General features: G+C 43.3%; 1 protein-coding gene across 1 annotated transcript in view; it reads right to left on the minus strand.

The window, feature by feature from the left end:
* Positions 1-17,992, minus strand: part of LOC104566030 (unconventional myosin-X-like) — an 87,515-nt gene that overhangs the window by 45,592 nt on the left and 23,931 nt on the right. Inside the window, exons 4-13 of the mRNA XM_088540360.1 lie at positions 17,385-17,572; positions 17,007-17,141; positions 14,282-14,406; positions 13,148-13,161; positions 12,761-12,845; positions 11,937-12,040; positions 10,464-10,593; positions 8,095-8,213; positions 3,722-3,868; positions 2,939-3,039 (exon numbers count right to left, since the gene is read on the minus strand). Of these exons, the coding sequence (XP_088396486.1) occupies positions 2,939-3,039; positions 3,722-3,868; positions 8,095-8,213; positions 10,464-10,593; positions 11,937-12,040; positions 12,761-12,845; positions 13,148-13,161; positions 14,282-14,406; positions 17,007-17,141; positions 17,385-17,572 (1,148 nt within the window). The remainder of the gene's footprint in view (positions 1-2,938; positions 3,040-3,721; positions 3,869-8,094; positions 8,214-10,463; positions 10,594-11,936; positions 12,041-12,760; positions 12,846-13,147; positions 13,162-14,281; positions 14,407-17,006; positions 17,142-17,384; positions 17,573-17,992) is intronic.

Raw genomic sequence — 17,992 nt, forward strand, 5'->3', positions numbered from 1 at the left:
GACATGCAATACACTGCTAAGATGGCAATAGGAGGCAGTCCTTTGTCTCAGTGATTTTGTCTGATGCTTATCTTGTGGTCATTGGGGTAATTCCACACCAAGCACTAAGAAACTATAGTTGTTCTCAGTTTCTGGTGCTTCTGCACTTGCAGTAACAGAAGATTCTTCCTGCTGTTTCAGAAAAGATGGGCGCCAGCTGAAGCACTGGTGACAAGGGACAGTTTGCTATGCAGCTCCAAGGGCCAACCACTGAACTCCAATCTGGAAGCCGGCCCAAAGCTCATCGGCCAGACTATACCACAATGCATATGCCCACCAGAGGAAAAGGCAAGAACAGCTTTTCAGGGACATTTTCAGGAGGATGACAAAGATAAGCTTTGGACTGACATGTGGTCAAACTACAAGGTGGCTCTCCATGTTTGAGAACAGGAGCTGACATAGGAAGAGCAGTGCTATAAGAATGCTTTGCAAATCGCCCATGAAGTTCTGCAAATGTGTGCCAAGAGAGTTCCTGATGCCTATTGCTACCTTCATACACTCCCATATAGCAGGGTTTATTTTCAGAGAAGGAAATCTTAAATGAGAATAAATGCTGCTGGAAATAACTGTTGCTCAGAAACCCAAAGGAATAGTGCAGGCTAGGTGCAAAGCTGCTTACTGACACTGATATGCAAGCCTTTATCTGTCGGGCAAAGGCTAAGATTTTGAAGACAGTGAAGCTGAAGCCCAGGCATCCTATTTTCTGATTCAAAGCATTCAGAAACCTGTGGTCATTTCACAGGTTGGGATCATTTCTGAAAAATGCAAAGACCTATCCCACAAAGGGAACAGATTGTCTTACAAAGTTAGTAACACAAAAATTGATTTGCAGTGATTCCCTGCAAAATCCCTGAAACAATGGGTGCCATAAAGGCCATACATATATATATATATATACACACTTTTTTTTTTTTTTTTTTTTTTTTTTTTTACAAAGCTATCACAGAGGCCTCTTGGATTCCCTCCAAGAGCAAGAAGTCCTTCCAGAATTGAAGGAAGTAGAGTTTTCTGAAATCAAACAAATAAGTCAAGCTGCCTCTAATGCCACATCCCCATTGTCTAATTGAATGAGGCAATTCATAGGAGCTACAAACTAAACCTGAGGAAGCAGAGCTGATACCGAGAAGCATGAGATTTAATTGCATCATCCTCAGAATAACTAGAAGCACAGTCAGTAATAAAATTATCTTGTCCTTTCCAAAGTTTAACCATAGAATTTGAACTCCTATCTAATTGCCAGGAATAAATCTTTTGTCACGATGATACCATTCTTAACAAGGGCTTCCTGCAGTGGTGGAATTGGCCTGAGAAGCGGGCACATAAATAACCTTGCAGTTTTGTAATCTTTAACATTTCATGAATTGCCTATTCAGCTGGCTCCTTTTACAAGGCTGCTCTCATCTGCCCTCACTAACCCTATTCAATTGCCTCATTCACAAACATAAAGGCTTCTGTTTCAGCGCAGAGCTGAAGTATTTCTTTAGCAGCCTTCTCTAGATACTGAAACACTCTAGAACACCCCAGGTACTCTACAATATACAATCCAATACAAAGCCCACAGAGGCCAAACAGCTGTGCAGAATGCCCCATCCTCTTTAAACTCAGAATAGAGCCTAATTTAATTCTGTGCTTGCTGAGAAAAAGAGATGTCTTCACAATGTAAGAATTTCTAGGACAGAAAGCTGTCTGATATCTAACCATCCTACACTTTTAGGGGCTTTCCCTAATAACAATACATTGCATTAACTAAATCATCACTGAAGTCAGTAATAAGCTAAGTGACTGTGTTCTGTCTTGAGACAAAGCCCAGGATCCTATTCAGCTGAGAAAACAAAGAGAATCTGGAGTTTGAAGTTTGGGGGAATTTTCAATTTTTTCAAGGTTTGTTTTGTTTTTATTTTGCAAAGCTACACTATGTGTATAGGGGGGTAAAGTATAATAGAGGTTGATAACATCAACAGTGGCACAAGGGGAACAAATGGAGATTATGGTTCGCTCTTTCAACACAAGAACTAGGAGTTCATGAAGCCAATATGAACATGAATCCAATAGCCATGATCAGCATAAACAAAAGGAGATGGGTCTTCACACAGTATGTGCATGAACATAGGACTCCTTGCCATAGCATTTGTGGATATTGCAAATTTACATGAGTTTCTGGAGAGCCTAGGAAAGTCCATGGAAGACGACACCATGGAAGGTTTTACTATGTACATGAGCTCACAGCCAACTAAGGTACTTTGTAAGCTGAAAGTGGTAGGAAATTGGGAGAACACTAGGAAGAAGTATTGTACATGTTTGTTTTATTCTTATACTCCCACTTGGGCATTTGCTTTCGGCTGCTACTGGAGAGAGGACAGTGCTTTAGTCTGACCATGCAGCTGTTCGTATACTCTTGTCTTTAGCCACTGACAGAAGAGGCTGGCTTGATTTTGCATGTAATGCACTCAGTGAAAGGCGATGAAGCAGGAACAAGAGGAGGGCGTTATCTGGACAGCAGAGCATGTGAGCCTTTACAGATGTGAAATGTGAACCTAGTTTGTTAAGGGTCACAACTTTTCAGGAAACGCAAACCATACCTCAGCTTTGCATGTTGCACATTAGGGAAGGCTTGCTGCTCAGACTAGAAGTCAGGCAAAATTCCCCACTTAAGCCAACATTTTGTTGAGACTGGACTCAGATTATGCATTGAAAACATATGACAGCAGAGGGTTAAAAATGCTACAGGGAAGACAGCTTTTGCCTGAAGACAAATGATCTAAAATGGCAAATAACACATGGGTAGTGCTTAGAGAGACAGAGCAGCAGCAAGGCTGAGTTGCCCTTCCAGCTGTAGCAGTTGGGACTGGACAGCACAGAAGAGGAAGAGGAAGAAGGCCAGAGGGGCTCGTTCTGTCACCTGTTGTATTCCAGCTGCTCCAAGGAGAAGATATGCTTGTTGAAATATTCCTGCAGCTTCTCATTTGCATAGTTAATGTTAAACTGCTCAAAACGATTCACCTGTGAGAAGAAATACGGATTATAAAACTTAAATTTCTTCTCCCCAGTCTTTAAAAGAACCTCCTGACAGCAGCAGGCCTATAAAAAAGTCAGGGAGCAAAGAGGCAGCAAATGTTTATGAGAAGGACAATATGGGAAGACTGACCACAAAAACAGCTTTTGTACTTCCTGAAAGCTTAAAGCAGTGGGACTAATTGCTAGTAAAGGCTGTTAAAGATAGTCATGTATCTCTTCTTCTTAGGAAGAAAGAAATGTAATTCCCTAAATGTTAGTCACTGTTTTTTCTCTTCTTGTGAAATATCCGAGTCATAAAATAGCTGTTCAACATACATCCCTCACCAGTTACCATCAGAAGCACTGCACACAGGATTCTCAGCACAAAAAAAGACAGAACAGATGCAGCCAAAGAATCTGCATGTAGAAGTCAGACATTTAATTTAAACACAAGTTAAAAAAATCAGTATTACCTATCACAACACATTTGCTTAAGGCTCATGTCAGAAAGTGGAACTTGAACATCAGTCTACATGAACAGAGTACCAGAAATTGACATTTGAATATATCCCACTGCTCCTAAAAGGAAGTGGCTATGCTAACCCAAATAGGACACAAACTTACCACACTTCCTACATCTAATGACCGCTCCAAAACCAACCCATCCTGAAAAAGACAAAATCCTGACCTGAAAGTTCTCGAAGCCAAAGATATCCAGGATGCCCACAGACTTAAAGTTTTCCTTGCCTTTGATCTTCGTATTAATCTTGCTAATGAGCCATGAGAAACACTGGGAATATAATGCCATAGAGAGAGAGTCTCTGGAGTCTGATGCCTGTAAATAATGTGCAGAGAGGAAAAAAGGTGTTACAGGGAGAATAGGGGCAAAAGGAGCACCAAGAATATCTGTGCAACTTCAGGTCGCTCTGTTCCTACCTGAAGACTTCAGCCTCCTATATTGGTTATGCATTGCACAATATTTATGCACAGTTGACATTCAAACTTGCAAATAGCCATGCACAGATGTACCAGGTCTGGCCTTTAGTGAAGTGAACTTGAGAAGCTGAATGAAGTAACAAAATCACTGACATATTTTATAGCAGGGTCTAGGGAGGGGAGGTGGCAAAATATCTTATGACTAACAGCCTACAGTAGTCACCTGAAACAACACTGGAGTCACAGACAAGGTATCTCAGCTCAGTACTCCTAGCTGAGCAGTCAAGATGAGTGCCAGCTCAGTTTGTCAAAAACTAGCAGAGCAGGATCTAGGAGAGTCCTCTGTCACCAAGAGTTGGCCTTGAAAAAATCCTGTTCAAAAGTTTTATGCAAACAGCATCACCTTACAGGAAGCCAGGAGTTGAGAGACCATTTTGGAGCTGATCCTACATCTCATCCCCACAGTGGAAAAAAAATCTTAAATTGTGAACAGTAACAGGTAACAGATAATAGGGTGTGTGTTGGTATGGGGGGTGAATGCCCAATTTGGTAACTGCAAGCATGAACCAGCCCAGCTTTCTACCTGACCTTCCTGGACCAACAGCAGCCAATCTGATGGGCAAGGAAGTTGAGACCTAGTGAATGCAACCCTACAGAAACAGGGGGTATGAGTGAGTGTGTTAAATAACCAATACGATAAAAGCTATAATCTCATCATTTCTTAGATAAACCCAGTACTCAGATCCATTGCAGATTGATGTTTACTCTGCTACACTTTTTGCATCAAGGGAATTCCTTTTTAGGCCAGACTTGCAATGACAGATATCTAAATGCATCTTAATCTTCTCCAGTTTTACAAGCCTGAATAATACCCTTTCTCCTGTTCTGCTTTGCTAGGGCACAGCCCAAATACCTCCAAAACCTCCCTCAGCTAGCTCATGAGGTGCTCAGCCTTCGAGATCCTACTTTCTATCCAGTCTCACCATTTCTCTCTTCATCTCCCAAGAATAGAGGTACCTCTATGCATACTCTGTAACCGAGGCCCAGTTGCATCCTAAAACTTTCATTTCAGATTGCTTTATCCCACATGAAAGCCTCACTAAAATCAGCCCCTTGGACTTCTCTCCAGCAATTCAAGGCCCGTGGCAAATTTGCAAATAGCAACCTCCCTTCTCCAGAGAAGAGAGTATTTTGAAGCACAGGCATGAAGGCTTTTTCTGGGCATTTCTTGTCTTCCTCAGATGGACTATTTTATTACTTTGGCATGAGGATGCCTTCAGTGCCACTCCTGTGGGAGCATAAATGCTCTTCTAGCCAAGTCAGTGTGCTTACATAGTAAGATGGGCTCATTTTCCAGGAACAGAACCTCCCCATCTAGCTGTAAGCGAACAAAGCTGCTTTCCCCACAATATGGCTCAAATGAGATTCTCAAAGGCTCCTTTCATCCTCCCAGGCCTGCCTGCCTTCAGCCCAGTTCATCCATTCAATGCACTGAAATGTCAAAGCTGCAGCAGCCAACGAGACAGTTACACAGTGAGAAATTCCTGGCAGCACTTGCACCGTGTTCCCACAGTTCAGCGGGAATAGGTGGTTGCAATATCGAGGGCCTAGGCAGGAGCAGTCCTTACACAGGAGTAGTCTTTACAGGCCCAATGTTTAGTGTCATCGGTTTAGTTGGTGATTAAGGCTCAAAAGTAGCATCCACTTTCCTTAACAGCTTGCTCTGTAGCTGTTCTAGTGCGGGGCCTCAAAGAGCTCTGAGTGGTCAGTGCAGGGTCTGCAAGTGGGAACAGTGGGACTAGCTGTGCCATGAAGGAAAGTTCTGTTCAGGAGACTCTCCTGTGTCCTCCAACTGCACACTGGGCTGCACAGCACGTCTCTGGCACGCGTTGTGACCATCTCCAGGCACTGCTACAGCACGGGATGTCCTACCGAGCACAGACAGTCAGGGGAGAAGAATGGTGGAACCAGATTTTGGGGATACACAGCACAGACGGTAGGCTGAGAAATAATTGTCACAACAGCAACATTGCAGGGAAAGGTCAGGCAGCGATAGCAGATCACAGTCTATGACAAATCTATGCTGTTTCTTAAAGGCAAAGCTTAGTTTGCAATTTGTTACCAGATATGTAATATCTTGCATCCTCAACAAGAAGCTACTACTCTGCTGTAATGAGCACAGGTGAGGCTTCAGCTTGAATACTGTGTCCAATTTTGGGCACCCTACTTCATGAAAGATGTGGGAAAACTGGAGAAAACAGCTGAAAAAGAAGAGGTTCAGAAAATTACTTATGAGGAAAGTCTGAAGGAACTGGATTGTTTAGTTTAGAACCAAGTGGGACCAAGTACACCAAGTGGGATACTTCACATAAGGAGAAGCTTGTTCTAAAGTGGACAGCTGGGATGGCAAAAGAAATTTAAATATGAGGAAAATCTTTTCAGCTAGAGCTACTGCCACGGGATAGTTAAAAAGGCCACGAAATCCTCTCCATGAGAAATTTCAAGAAAGGTTAGACAGACATCTGTCAGAAAAAGCCTCAAAACACTAGTTTCTCCAAGAACGTAGGGGTTGGGTCGATAATCCTCTGTAGGCCATGCCAGCCTAAGTTTCCATTACGTATGTTTATTTTGCTATGCCACAACACTTTTTTTCGTCTAGTAATAGTATCTCTTCTCTCCCAATATCTTTCACTTCATTAATGACAGAAAATTTTCTATAGTGTTATCTATGCATGGACCTAAAACACCAAGAGTGCTCTCAAGTGATCAGCGACACTGTAAACTTAAAGCTATGCTTGAAATACATCACTTTAATGAACCACAAAGTAATTTAATAGATAAGCAGGACTGGCTCAAGCAATACAGGCCTTCAGCATATCATTTTTGGGTCCTCTTCTGCTGTTGTACAGATACACACCAAGCTACTGTGGGGTAACAACGTACTGTCTGCTAGATGTTTTGTGTTAACTGTGTGTAAGCTTTTATCTTCTAGTAAATCAAGCATAACTTGGGAGTTCTGCAGTTAAAAGCATGCACACATACAGCCTCCACAAACATTTGATGAGCTGTCTGGTACATACACAAAAGTTATTGTACATGATATGAGCATGACCATTTCCTTGAGACTGAAGATGATTTGAAACCAGCATCATGCATTGCCCGCTGCAAGTTAACTCCTTTTATCCTTTAAAGTCTAAACAGCAGAAGAGGCAACAGTGGGACCTGAATTAGCAAAGGAGGACAAAAGATTTGAGAACACAGCTGAGCACCTAGGAGGTGTAACAGAAAATCCTAAACTTCAGTGGATGGTAGAAGGCAGGAGACAGAGGGCCTGGAGATGCAGAGGAGACAGAAGCAACATTGCCCAGTAGCAGTCTGGAGAATAATACAGGCCAGATCAGATGACATTACCTAAGTGGTACCAGACTCTACTCTAAAGTAGTTCTTACATGAAAACCGTACATTAAGAGGGACAGATGAGATTTAAGTCAAAAGTTAACACAATACATGGGTATCACAACTGCATTGGCCTCTAACATTCTGGAACACTTTCATGTCAGTCACACTCACACAACCCCCAGAGTTCAGGTCTTGTGTTGTGACATGAGACAATGCCACTACCTGCCTGGTTTGGACACAACTCATCAAGAGACCACTGTGGACCACCAGTAGAAGAACCCTGTACTAGCTGCCAGCAAACCATATCAGTAGCCATATCCAAGGCAGACTGCTGCCATGACTGATTTGAAATATATCATGTATTAAAAGCTATGTCCAAGTACTGACTGGGTTTATACTTCTTACAGAAGTTTAAGACACAACTCTGAGCCAGGGATTGGTCACGTGAAGATCGATGCAGAGCTCCCAGCAGGTGCTGTCCTGCTGGTTTTCATTGCAGCTCTTAAGTTTGTTCTGTGCAGAAGTCAGGCCCTCCAAACTCCAGCACTTCCACATCACCCAAGCTCAGCGTCGTCCTTGCCGTTTCCCCAGTGTGTGGTGCTCTGTCTTTGACAAGAATTGCTCTCTCTTCTTCTGCCCCTAGTTCTCACAAGGCACACACGGACATCACATCTGCCCCATGCTGATCGAGAGAGGTAGCTGCACAGAAGCAGCCCAGGCCCTTACCTGTTCCACAGTGAGAGGGGAGCTGATCTCTTCTCCACGCAGAATCATGGACCTCTGAGTCAATACCTCGGAAAGCTGGAAGGCATCTAAGCCCAGGAGGTCACTGGCAATGTTCAACACTAGGAAAGAAGGAGAGACTTTGTCCTGCATGGACTCTCATCATTCACATAGGATCGATGCACTGCCAGCATGGAAACCCCAGGGACTCAGCTCTAAGATGAGTATCAAAGCATCAGCAAAAAAAGCACTGCCCTTTAATTCTCTTCAGCATGCCCAGAGCTGCAAGCTAACACATCCAGTCCTAGTCAGGGTCAACTCTCATTACGTGTTGCAGCCTAAGGCAGCTTTCCTGCTGACAAAAGGAAGAGCAAAACACTGTCCAAAGCTCAGCACCATCAAAATATTTATTGAAAGATATGTGTTTTGCTGAAGGCACAGTAGTGCAGTCTGTGCATGGGATAGCTAAGCTTGAATGTATTCAGGTGATCCTGGAGGCATCCTGTATCTGAACACATTCATCCACAAATTCTCACACTTAAACAGTACTTGTACTAATGGCTGCCATAGCATAATAGTCAAGGTGCAATCTTTGGCTTAAGAAATCTCTAAACCACTGATTGCTTGAGGCTAGCAAAACATATCAATCAATTTATATGAACTCCATTTCCCACATACTGGCAGAAGCACGCTGAGCTAGCTGCTATCTAGGCTAGATGAGCTTTTTGTAAAAGACAAAAGATACAAACTGAATACCGGTAAAGAACTATAAAAAAAACAGCAAGACAACAGCAAGACAATGGTAATCTCTTATCTTTACCAGATTCTTCTTTAAATAAACCCAACAGATAGTTTAAAGGAGGAACACACAGACAAGGTGTGAAATGGATTTTGCAAATGCTTTAAGGAAAGTCTTCCCAAGAACAAAGGTAACTTCTGTCAAAAGAGATATTATACTCATCTGTCATTACCCAGAACCACACTTGAGAGTGCTAGCTTTTTATGAGATGAACCACTATATCATATTATTATTATTTACATTCCAACAATGTTTACAAGACCACAAGCAGGACAGAGCTTCTTCTTCAAATAACTTCCAATTTAGTTTAAAATTAGACATACATGATTTCATAGAATCATAGAATGCTTAAGGTTGGAAGGGACCTCTAAAGGTCATCTAGTCCAACCCCCCTGCACACGCAGGGACACCTAGAGCACGTGGCACAGGACTGTGTCCAAGCGGGTTTTGAAGATCTCCAGAGAAGGAGACTCCACAACCTCTCTGGGCAGCCTGTTCCCGTGCTCTGTCACCCTCACTGTTAAGAAATTTTTCCTTAAGTTCCTATGGAACTTTTGATGCTTTAGTTTCCGGCCGTTTCCTCTAGTTCTGTTGGTGGCCACCACTGAAAAGAGGCCATTTCATACAAGCATATTACAAAAAGAAAAAGGGAGAAGGTTGGAGAGGATGAGCATTAACAAGGACAGAGACTCCCAGTCAGAGAGAAGAAACACATATGGCTCAAGTGCTCCATAACTCCTCTAATATATTTTTAATTATTCTATGCACAAAAAAATCTATCTTCCTGATGTTATATTTTAATATCACTGTATCTATAAAGTCAAACTGTATAACAGGCAAAATACATAGTAATCAATACTTAGCAAAAAACATAGCCTACAGCCTACCTTTGAGGTACTTTAGACCCACAGAAGGAAGAGGACTATTACTAGACACTTAAGCAAGCAAATTAACTGTTTGTCATTTCTGCTCTGCTTTCTCATATAGATTGTTGTTTTAAACAAAAATATTTGGCTGTGTGAGAGCTGGCAAACCACTGGTTAATCCTCTCACTGAAGAAATTCAGTTGGGCTGAATGACTGCACTTAACCAGAGTCATCAGGAGACCTGGTGCAAAGAGGTGATAACAGGGATGCAAGGGGGTCGTCAGTAAGAGACGCAGTTAACATGAGTCATTTCTAATAAATATTTATTGCTTCTGTCTCTTTAGAGATTCACTTCAAGAGACCAACTCAAACTGGATATCTGTAACAGAGTGGACATTATCAGATGAAACTCCTGTGTATCCTGTTTTCTTCCTGCTCTTTCAATGCAAATCACAAATTGTGAAACTGTGGACTCTAAGTATCCTGGAGAACAAAGCCAGCACAGGGCCATGGCTCAGCTAAACCACGCTGGTGCTCTGCAGCCATGCATCCTGCAGCAATACCTTTGCTCACTTAAACTTTTGGGAATCTTCTGGCAAGGGCGCTAAGAGTTGGGGAATGAGAGGGATAAAGGATGATGGAGTCAACTTTGCTGGGGGGTTTATGGGACTGTGCATGGTCTACCAAATTGTTAAGGTCCCACTTACCCGCTTTCGTTGTAATCTGGGCCCCTCCAGCTGTCATAAATTCAACGTTTCCCAGATGAAGTGTGCCAGAAAGAAGTTTGAAGATGTCTCGGATCTCCTCAGAGCTGAAGTCCATCACCTTCATGGCAGTCTATGCAAAATCATATGGTTAGAATTGGCTATACACTATACATACAGCCACAGTACAGTGCAACTACAACACTCATGCCCAGCCCACATAAAAGTAAAAGTCAGAATAGTGGTCACCAAGAAACAAAGAAAAAACTAGAGAAGGTGCAGCCCCTTTCAACTGCGCATCTGTCAGTGCTCTTTACTGTCTCCCATTCCCTCCTTTCATTTGCAACATACCCAACTAAGGTGGGTATTTACCCTGTCCTCAGGCTGGACTTTGCTGCTGCCTGTCCTTTGCAGGAGGAATGTACTTATGCCTCAAGGGAGCAATCATCCCTGACAGCTGGCAATACAGGTTACAGATGTCACTGGCCTGCTTCCACCTCCTGCCTCATTATCTTCCCTGAAGGACAGATCTATATTTTCCTTAGTTTATTTTAGCTTAGAACAGTAAAGATGTATGCAGCATGACTTAAAGTCAGGCTTTCAGTTTTAGCTGCTAAAGAGTTAGAAACAGAAGTTAAAACACGAGTGTGGCACAAACCTGCCTAATCATTACATTCCCTCTGCTTTAGTGAATCTTACCCAGTTTGGGGGGATATAAAAGAACTTTGCAAGCCAGAACACAGTTTTCATGTATTTGTCATATGGTTCTATGGTTCTAGTTCCCTTCTTTTGTCCACTTTTCTTCTCAACTGAGATATAAATGCCATGTTGCATTGAAAACTGCTATACAGGAGACACTTATTTCCTTTAATTGGTATTTTATAAGTAGGAGCTATTGATATCCTGTTAAATACTCTCACCAACCTAATTTTATATACCTTATTAAAACCTTCAGTACATCACTGTACTACGTTGTAGTACATCACTTATCAAACAGTACAGATTGTATATTCATCCTGCTAAATCTATAACCTCTAGTAACGTGCCGCATGTCTATAGAAAACTGTGCAGTATATATGCCATTTGCACAGCTTTATCAGACCACTTCTGGAGAACACTACCTTTAAGCTAGACTGCTCTCTTCTAAGGATCATGTGAGGCTTTCTAGATCAGTCTGACATGGATGGCTCCCCCTCACAGGAATTACCATGGGGAAGGGCAAAGTTCATGCTCCCCATATCTCCATCATTCTAGACTGTTATTAATCCTTGAATACTTCAAAATTCTTTAACTTCTGCATGCTAAAAACACTCTCCAAGCACTGCTTATGTTTCAAGCCCATAATTTGAGACTCACTGCACAGCCAGGGTTTTGCTTAGAGCAATTAGATTCAACCTACGGAATTTAGATTCTGTAATATGTTTAGCCCATAGTACTGCGTCAAAGAAGCTCAGAAGGAGCTAGGGCAGGACTCACCATGACTTTTCTGAACATCTCTATGTCATTCAGATTCTCATCGTTCACACAGCCAGACTGGTTCAGGTAGTGATAGCTCTCTGGCTCAGAGAGGGAGAGGCTCTCTGCAACAGAGGATGAGGAGGTCAGGTGAGAGCAAGACAGCAATTTATTTAGCAGTCAGTCTTTTCCTTCTGTGAACCTGGTCCTCCTAAACAGTGGGCACCTTCATCCTAGAGGGAGTTCACCTGAACAGATTCCGTATCCCACAGTAGCCAGACCTGGATAGTGAAATGCCCTGGGAAAGGGGAGGGAGAGGGTGGGTGGTGACAGAGCATGTAGATGGTTCACAGCTTGATTCAGAAGAGTCCAATTCCAAGGTGACTGCAAAGTCACCGAAGCATTTTTTCAATACTGAATTGACTCACCAAAACAAAACAAAAAGATAAAATTCAGTCTTGTGAAGTGCACAAAAAAGTAGTCTTAATTGTATGCACACAGTAATAGGCTCTAAATTAGATATCACCACTTGAGAGGGAAAGAGTTCAAAGAGCCGTAATACAGAAGTCTCTGAAAAAAACAAAAAAACAAACAAAAAAACCCCACAAAAACAAAAAAACAAAAAAACCACTCAGTGCTCAGCAAGAAGAAAAAGAAAAAAACACAATAAAACAAACAAACAAAAAAAAACCCACCACAACCCTTCTAGAAGAAAGGTCTTCAAGGAAAAGCTCTATATCAAGTACCAGAAACATCCATGATCCAGTTGACTTATACCTACCACGGCTGCATTTGCTGGCCTGAAAAGAAGATTGAGAAAGCAATATTGCAGAAAAAGAAGTTACCTTTCTGCTCTCCACTCACGCCAGCTAGCAGAGCATAAAAGATGTGGTAATTCCTCTCTCCAGGGTTCTGGTGTACCACCCTGTTCTGAAACAAAGAATGCAGAAGGAGCCAGTAGAAAGGGAAAGGCAACTTGCAATTGCAAAGATAGAGAGGACTAGGATACAAGTAAATGACTAGGACCAATGAACAAAGGTGCTGCTTCCAGCTTTGTAATGTTGTTCCTGTACCTCCCTCCTTCCTTGGGAGGGTTGCAGTAGTGACACCTAAAAAGCTTGTGCAGCTGCCTTGTGATGGAGACACCATCATCCAGTAGAGGTGACTGGGCACTGCTCCCCCAAAGCTATGGGGAGAGGGCTCACCCAGCAGACAGCAGAGATGATACCTACCTTTTCCAGCAAATCTGAACAACAAGTTAAGGAGAAAACATTCAAGTGACGCACAGACAGATTTCCTGACAACTGGCAAAGAATCTTTTATGTATATTGGAATGAATCCCAAAACAAGTCACCAATCACTAAATAAGTCACACTTTCAAAAGGGGAAAAGGATAGACCCAAATATCATCTTAGATTCTCCTCTCTCCTCCTGTCTAGCTCCCTTCTGTCTAGGGAGCTATTATGCACTAAAGAAATATTTAAAAGCAGAGGGTCAGATTTATCAGAAACCTATGCAAAAGTGGGGTAACCTAACAAAGGATGAGCCACATCAGGACTACCTAGAGACATCAGAGAGGCTGCTCTAGTCGGAAAGTCTATATTTCACACAGCAAGTGTCACATCGGTTCTTATTGATTCAGCAGGAGACAGCTATCTTTAATCTACTGACAGCACCAAGAGCAGGACTAAGCAATCAAAGCCTGTTATTTACAACAATAGTAAATTCATCCAGCTGCTGCTCCGCTGGAACTTGATGTGGCTTCAGTTATCAGCAGGCTTGAACATCAGCATAAAGCAGTATAGACAGGGCAGCTTTAGATGCCTCATGTAGACAGAGGAGATGTCAGAGCTTCTGGGAAGGGGACACGTGGGCACATGGGGATGGCACGAGTTTGACTTTATCCAGGCTTCCTTGGTCCGCGTTTCAAAGTCCACTTTGAATGGGGCAGCCTAATACAGGGAGCTGTAACTGTACCTCTACATCCAAACACAGTGCACAGTATATTGACTCTTAACATGGTCTCATTTTTCTAAATCATTAATTCATTGATAGCTATAACATAATAGTATGATCTTGGAAAAAGAAAGAAAGAAAAAAAAAAAAAGAACAGAGTGCAATAAATTAATGAGGGATCTGCCAGTGTAGCAGATTCTAGGGATTTAAGTATTAAGTGCCGTGATTGCCAATTTTCAAAGTCAAACTATATGCCTAACAAATGCCTTGTCAGGAGTTTCCTAGAGATGCAGCGGATAGGCACTGCAAATCCACAAAACAAAAACTTCCTTCAGATTTCCTGACCCACTTCCAGCTCCTCCTCATCTTGATCACTCCATCCATTTTTGGTCCACCGTAGCAAAGGATACAATCAGTGACTCGCCCTCCCTGGATGTGTCCATGCTGAGAGAAATGCAGCTGGATGAACTTGCCGAAGCGGCTGGAATTGTTGTTATAAACAGTCTTGGCATTCCCAAAGGCCTCCAGAATAGGGCTGCAGAAACAAGGCAATCACAGTATGAGCGATGACGTGATACCGCTGCAACAGAGGCAGGACCCAGCCTGTTGCCATTTGCACAGTCCGCACTGCCCTGCAAGATTAATTTGCCACAGCACCAGGTCGGACAAGCAGGAAGAGCTGAAGGGCAAGGAAGGATGGCAAGAGCAATTTAACACACTGTTAGTCAAATTTTAAACCTTTGGGATTGGAGTTAATTAAATCAGTCCCTCATCAGTATGGGCAGCTGGTGTTCACCCTGTCTAGGGCATTCCCCACCAACGTGGCTTTTGGGAAATAAAGGCATCAAGACCCATCCAGGCTGTGCGCTTAATAAAGCTGCATCCAATGAAATGTGCTTTTCGGTTTTCATGGACAAACATCTCAGGCGTCTGGGACAAACATTTTTGACCACACAGGTCTTCATTTCTGCTTCTACGTTTGAAAATATACAAGCCATCTCCTAAATCTGCAGGTAAACATTTCCACTTTAAGAGAGAAATATAGTACTACACTAATTTGTTTGGTACACACAAGCCTTTGTTATTACTTAAATTTTGCTTAGGCTGATACAAGCCAGATAGTTTCCAAGCTGAACACACACACACATCATACATTTGAAAAATCTTTCAGAGAGCACCACATCTTTCCAATTCAAAAATAAAATACTTCAGAAAATAAATTGCAATAACTTCAGACTGACAATGAATTAAAGAACTCACTCATTTCATTTTTAAAGTAACTTTCCTGGTCAACTTCCTGCCATCATCACGTTCATACAACATGGAAAATAGTGAGTTGAAGTGTGGATTGGTTCTAGTTCCACAACACAATACCAAGGAAAAACCCATACCATTCAAACTGAAACATTGAATCCAGGATTAAAATATTCGGTTTTGAATTTTATCTGATTCTAACCTAATCTGAAAGCCTGACAAGCAAGGATTCACAGTCTTCCTACAAGAGTGGCCTGTGTGGGCCACACAGTTCTATAACTGTTCTATAGAACTGTTCTAACAGTTCTATAACCTCTAGAGAGGTTTCTGTATAGAAGATTCTGACAAAAAGGTTTGAAAGTTACAGGAATCAAGAACAGCACTTTTAATGGACTAATGGATGCTGGCTTTCCTTCTTTCCAAGAAAGAAAGCAAACCACATCCACAGTGCAAAGGGAGTTCACAGGGCCTGGTTTCTGAAAATGCACCAAGCATGACCAATGTAACACAGAAGTAAATAGACCAAAAGTGACATAACTTTTGTTTATAATTCTGTCTCAAACAAAGAGAATCCAACATTGCTCTCAGATACATGCCACGGTGCAAGGTGCAAGGATGAAAAACTGCCATGAACTAACCCAATGACGGCCACCAGTAGAGCAAGCGAAGCTGAACAGGAATCATATCAAGTAGACTCATTAGGAGCGGCAGCAGCTTCTGGCTCCAGGCCTTCAGCTTCCCTTCTTTTCCCAAAGGTGACATACTATTTTTTGGATGTGAACAGAGATAGCTCACACAGCACTAGAGATGTATTTGAAACAGGTTGTGAGCTTTTACTCTAATTCACCTCCCAGCTGTGGGATCTTGAAAGATAAGAAATGTGTCATTGTAAGCTTTCTGGATCACAGTCAAGGCACCGCTTAACCACTAAGCAAGCTTGACCTTCTTAAGCCACTTGCCCTAAGGTGGATTTTGCAGATCCTGAGTCTTGACTGTCTTGCTCTTAAGAGCTTTTTCCAATCAGCTAACATGCCTTGTAAAATCTGCACACCTACAAGGGATGAAGCAGCCCACAACAGTCTCTCAACTATCATGTAACTCAGCAGCCTCCTGCTTAGTGCTGCTGTGTTTTTCACAAGTGGTGCACAGCTCTCCCAGCTGCAGCATTATACACACTCTGTAACAGCTTGCAGAACCACTGGGGAAAGGACATGATGCTGACGTGAACCAGTGGAGGCTGGGAGAAAGCAGAGCTCTAGATGGGGACACCAAAAGCCAAAATGTGGCAGAGACTCCCTGTGAGCCCAGCTAAAACCAAGAGGACTCTGGGAGACTGGGACAATATGAACTAGGTCAATTATCCCTGCAGCAAAGGGTGTTATCTATGTCCCCTGTGCCTTTACCATAGGTCAATGTACCATGGGACCCACAAGAGACATGGATCTGAGAATGTGAAAGCAGACAACACAGTGATTAATGAGCTTGTTCAAGGGTAGTACTTCACACGGCAGGGCAGGCAAGAAAGAGATGAGTTATTGCAAGAAAGATAAATCCAAATCCTGGTTTAGAGCAATAACCCTCCTATTGCCATGAACCCCATGCTGCTGCTGGAAGGGAGCAGAAGTCAAAGGTCCCTGGAAGAGCAGCTAGCTTGAAGCATCTCTGTGGGACCTCAGCTTCCAGAGCATGTTTCTGTGGCATGCATTTAGCCCCCCAAGCAACACTTCTCAGGTTCTGCTCAACCTATGCCCAGGCTCATGAGACCTCAAGTGTAAACATCTTCCCTGAAATATGATGGCTGTGGAAGGCAGATACTGCAGGCACAGACTGACCAGGCTCCCTGGGAGGGCACCTTGTGGCACCTGCAGAGGTGAACCATACCTGCTCTCCAGGATGGCTTCCTCCACGTGAGTGCTCTTCTCGGATACAGGGGCTCCCACAGAGGTCTGGCTCATGGCTGACAGGAACTTCAGCAGCAGCTTGGTGCTCTCTGTCTTTCCAGCTCCACTTTCTCCACTGTCAAGAAAAAGAGAGGCTCCATTCACTGGCCCAGGACAGAGCGTTAATGGCCACCTTCTGCAGAGAAGCGACAGAAGTGACCTGCAGGCATCAACACAACGTGGCATCTCTGCTGCCACAGGCAGGGGCGAGGGGGAGGGAAGGAAGATGGGGACATCTGGGCAGGTGTCACTGCAAACCAAGTAGTGGATGCAAGTCAGGCGACACAGCCCAGGTACAGCAGGATCCTCCGTCTCTGACCTGATGAGAACACACTGGCTGTCGTGGCGCTTCCACAGGCAGCAGTAGCACTCGCTGGCCGTGGCGAAGATGTGGGGCGGCAGCTCGCCCAGGCGGTGCTGCCTGTACCGGTCTATGGCATCCTCGCTGTACAGGCCCGGGATGAGCTTGTAGGGGTTCACTGAGGCCAAGATAGAGCCGATGTTTGTCTGAGGGAGACAACAAAACACAGCAAGGAAATAAAGCCCCCGGAAAAATAACTGTGACAAATTCAGACTCTGAAACAGCTGATGGGGAAGGGAAAAAGCCTGAAGGAGGAAGCTGGGCTTCAGCAGTGATCTCCCAACTGGGCAAAAAGCGTCAAGCCCCAGGGCAGGGGCTGCACGGCCAGGTATGGAAGGGCTAGGATGACTTTCACTGTTTCACAATATTCCTCATTTGTTGTCTTTGATGGAAATTGTGCTTAAACAACTTAAAAAAGAGACAAAACTGTCTTCCTACCCAGCTGCCCTGTTCCGTGCTTGAAGCCGAAAAGCAGAGTTAGGAGCAACTGAGGCCAGGAGACACTTTTTATATGTGCCGTGGTCCTAAGAAAAGGGGGTCTAGCAGGGTTCGAGCAGCTCCTGAAT

The sequence above is a fragment of the Tinamus guttatus genome, unplaced genomic scaffold (assembly GCF_059628265.1).
Source record: "Tinamus guttatus ecotype Peru unplaced genomic scaffold, ASM5962826v1 Tinamus_guttatus_pri_ptg000060l, whole genome shotgun sequence".
Lineage (NCBI taxonomy): Eukaryota > Metazoa > Chordata > Aves > Tinamiformes > Tinamidae > Tinamus > Tinamus guttatus.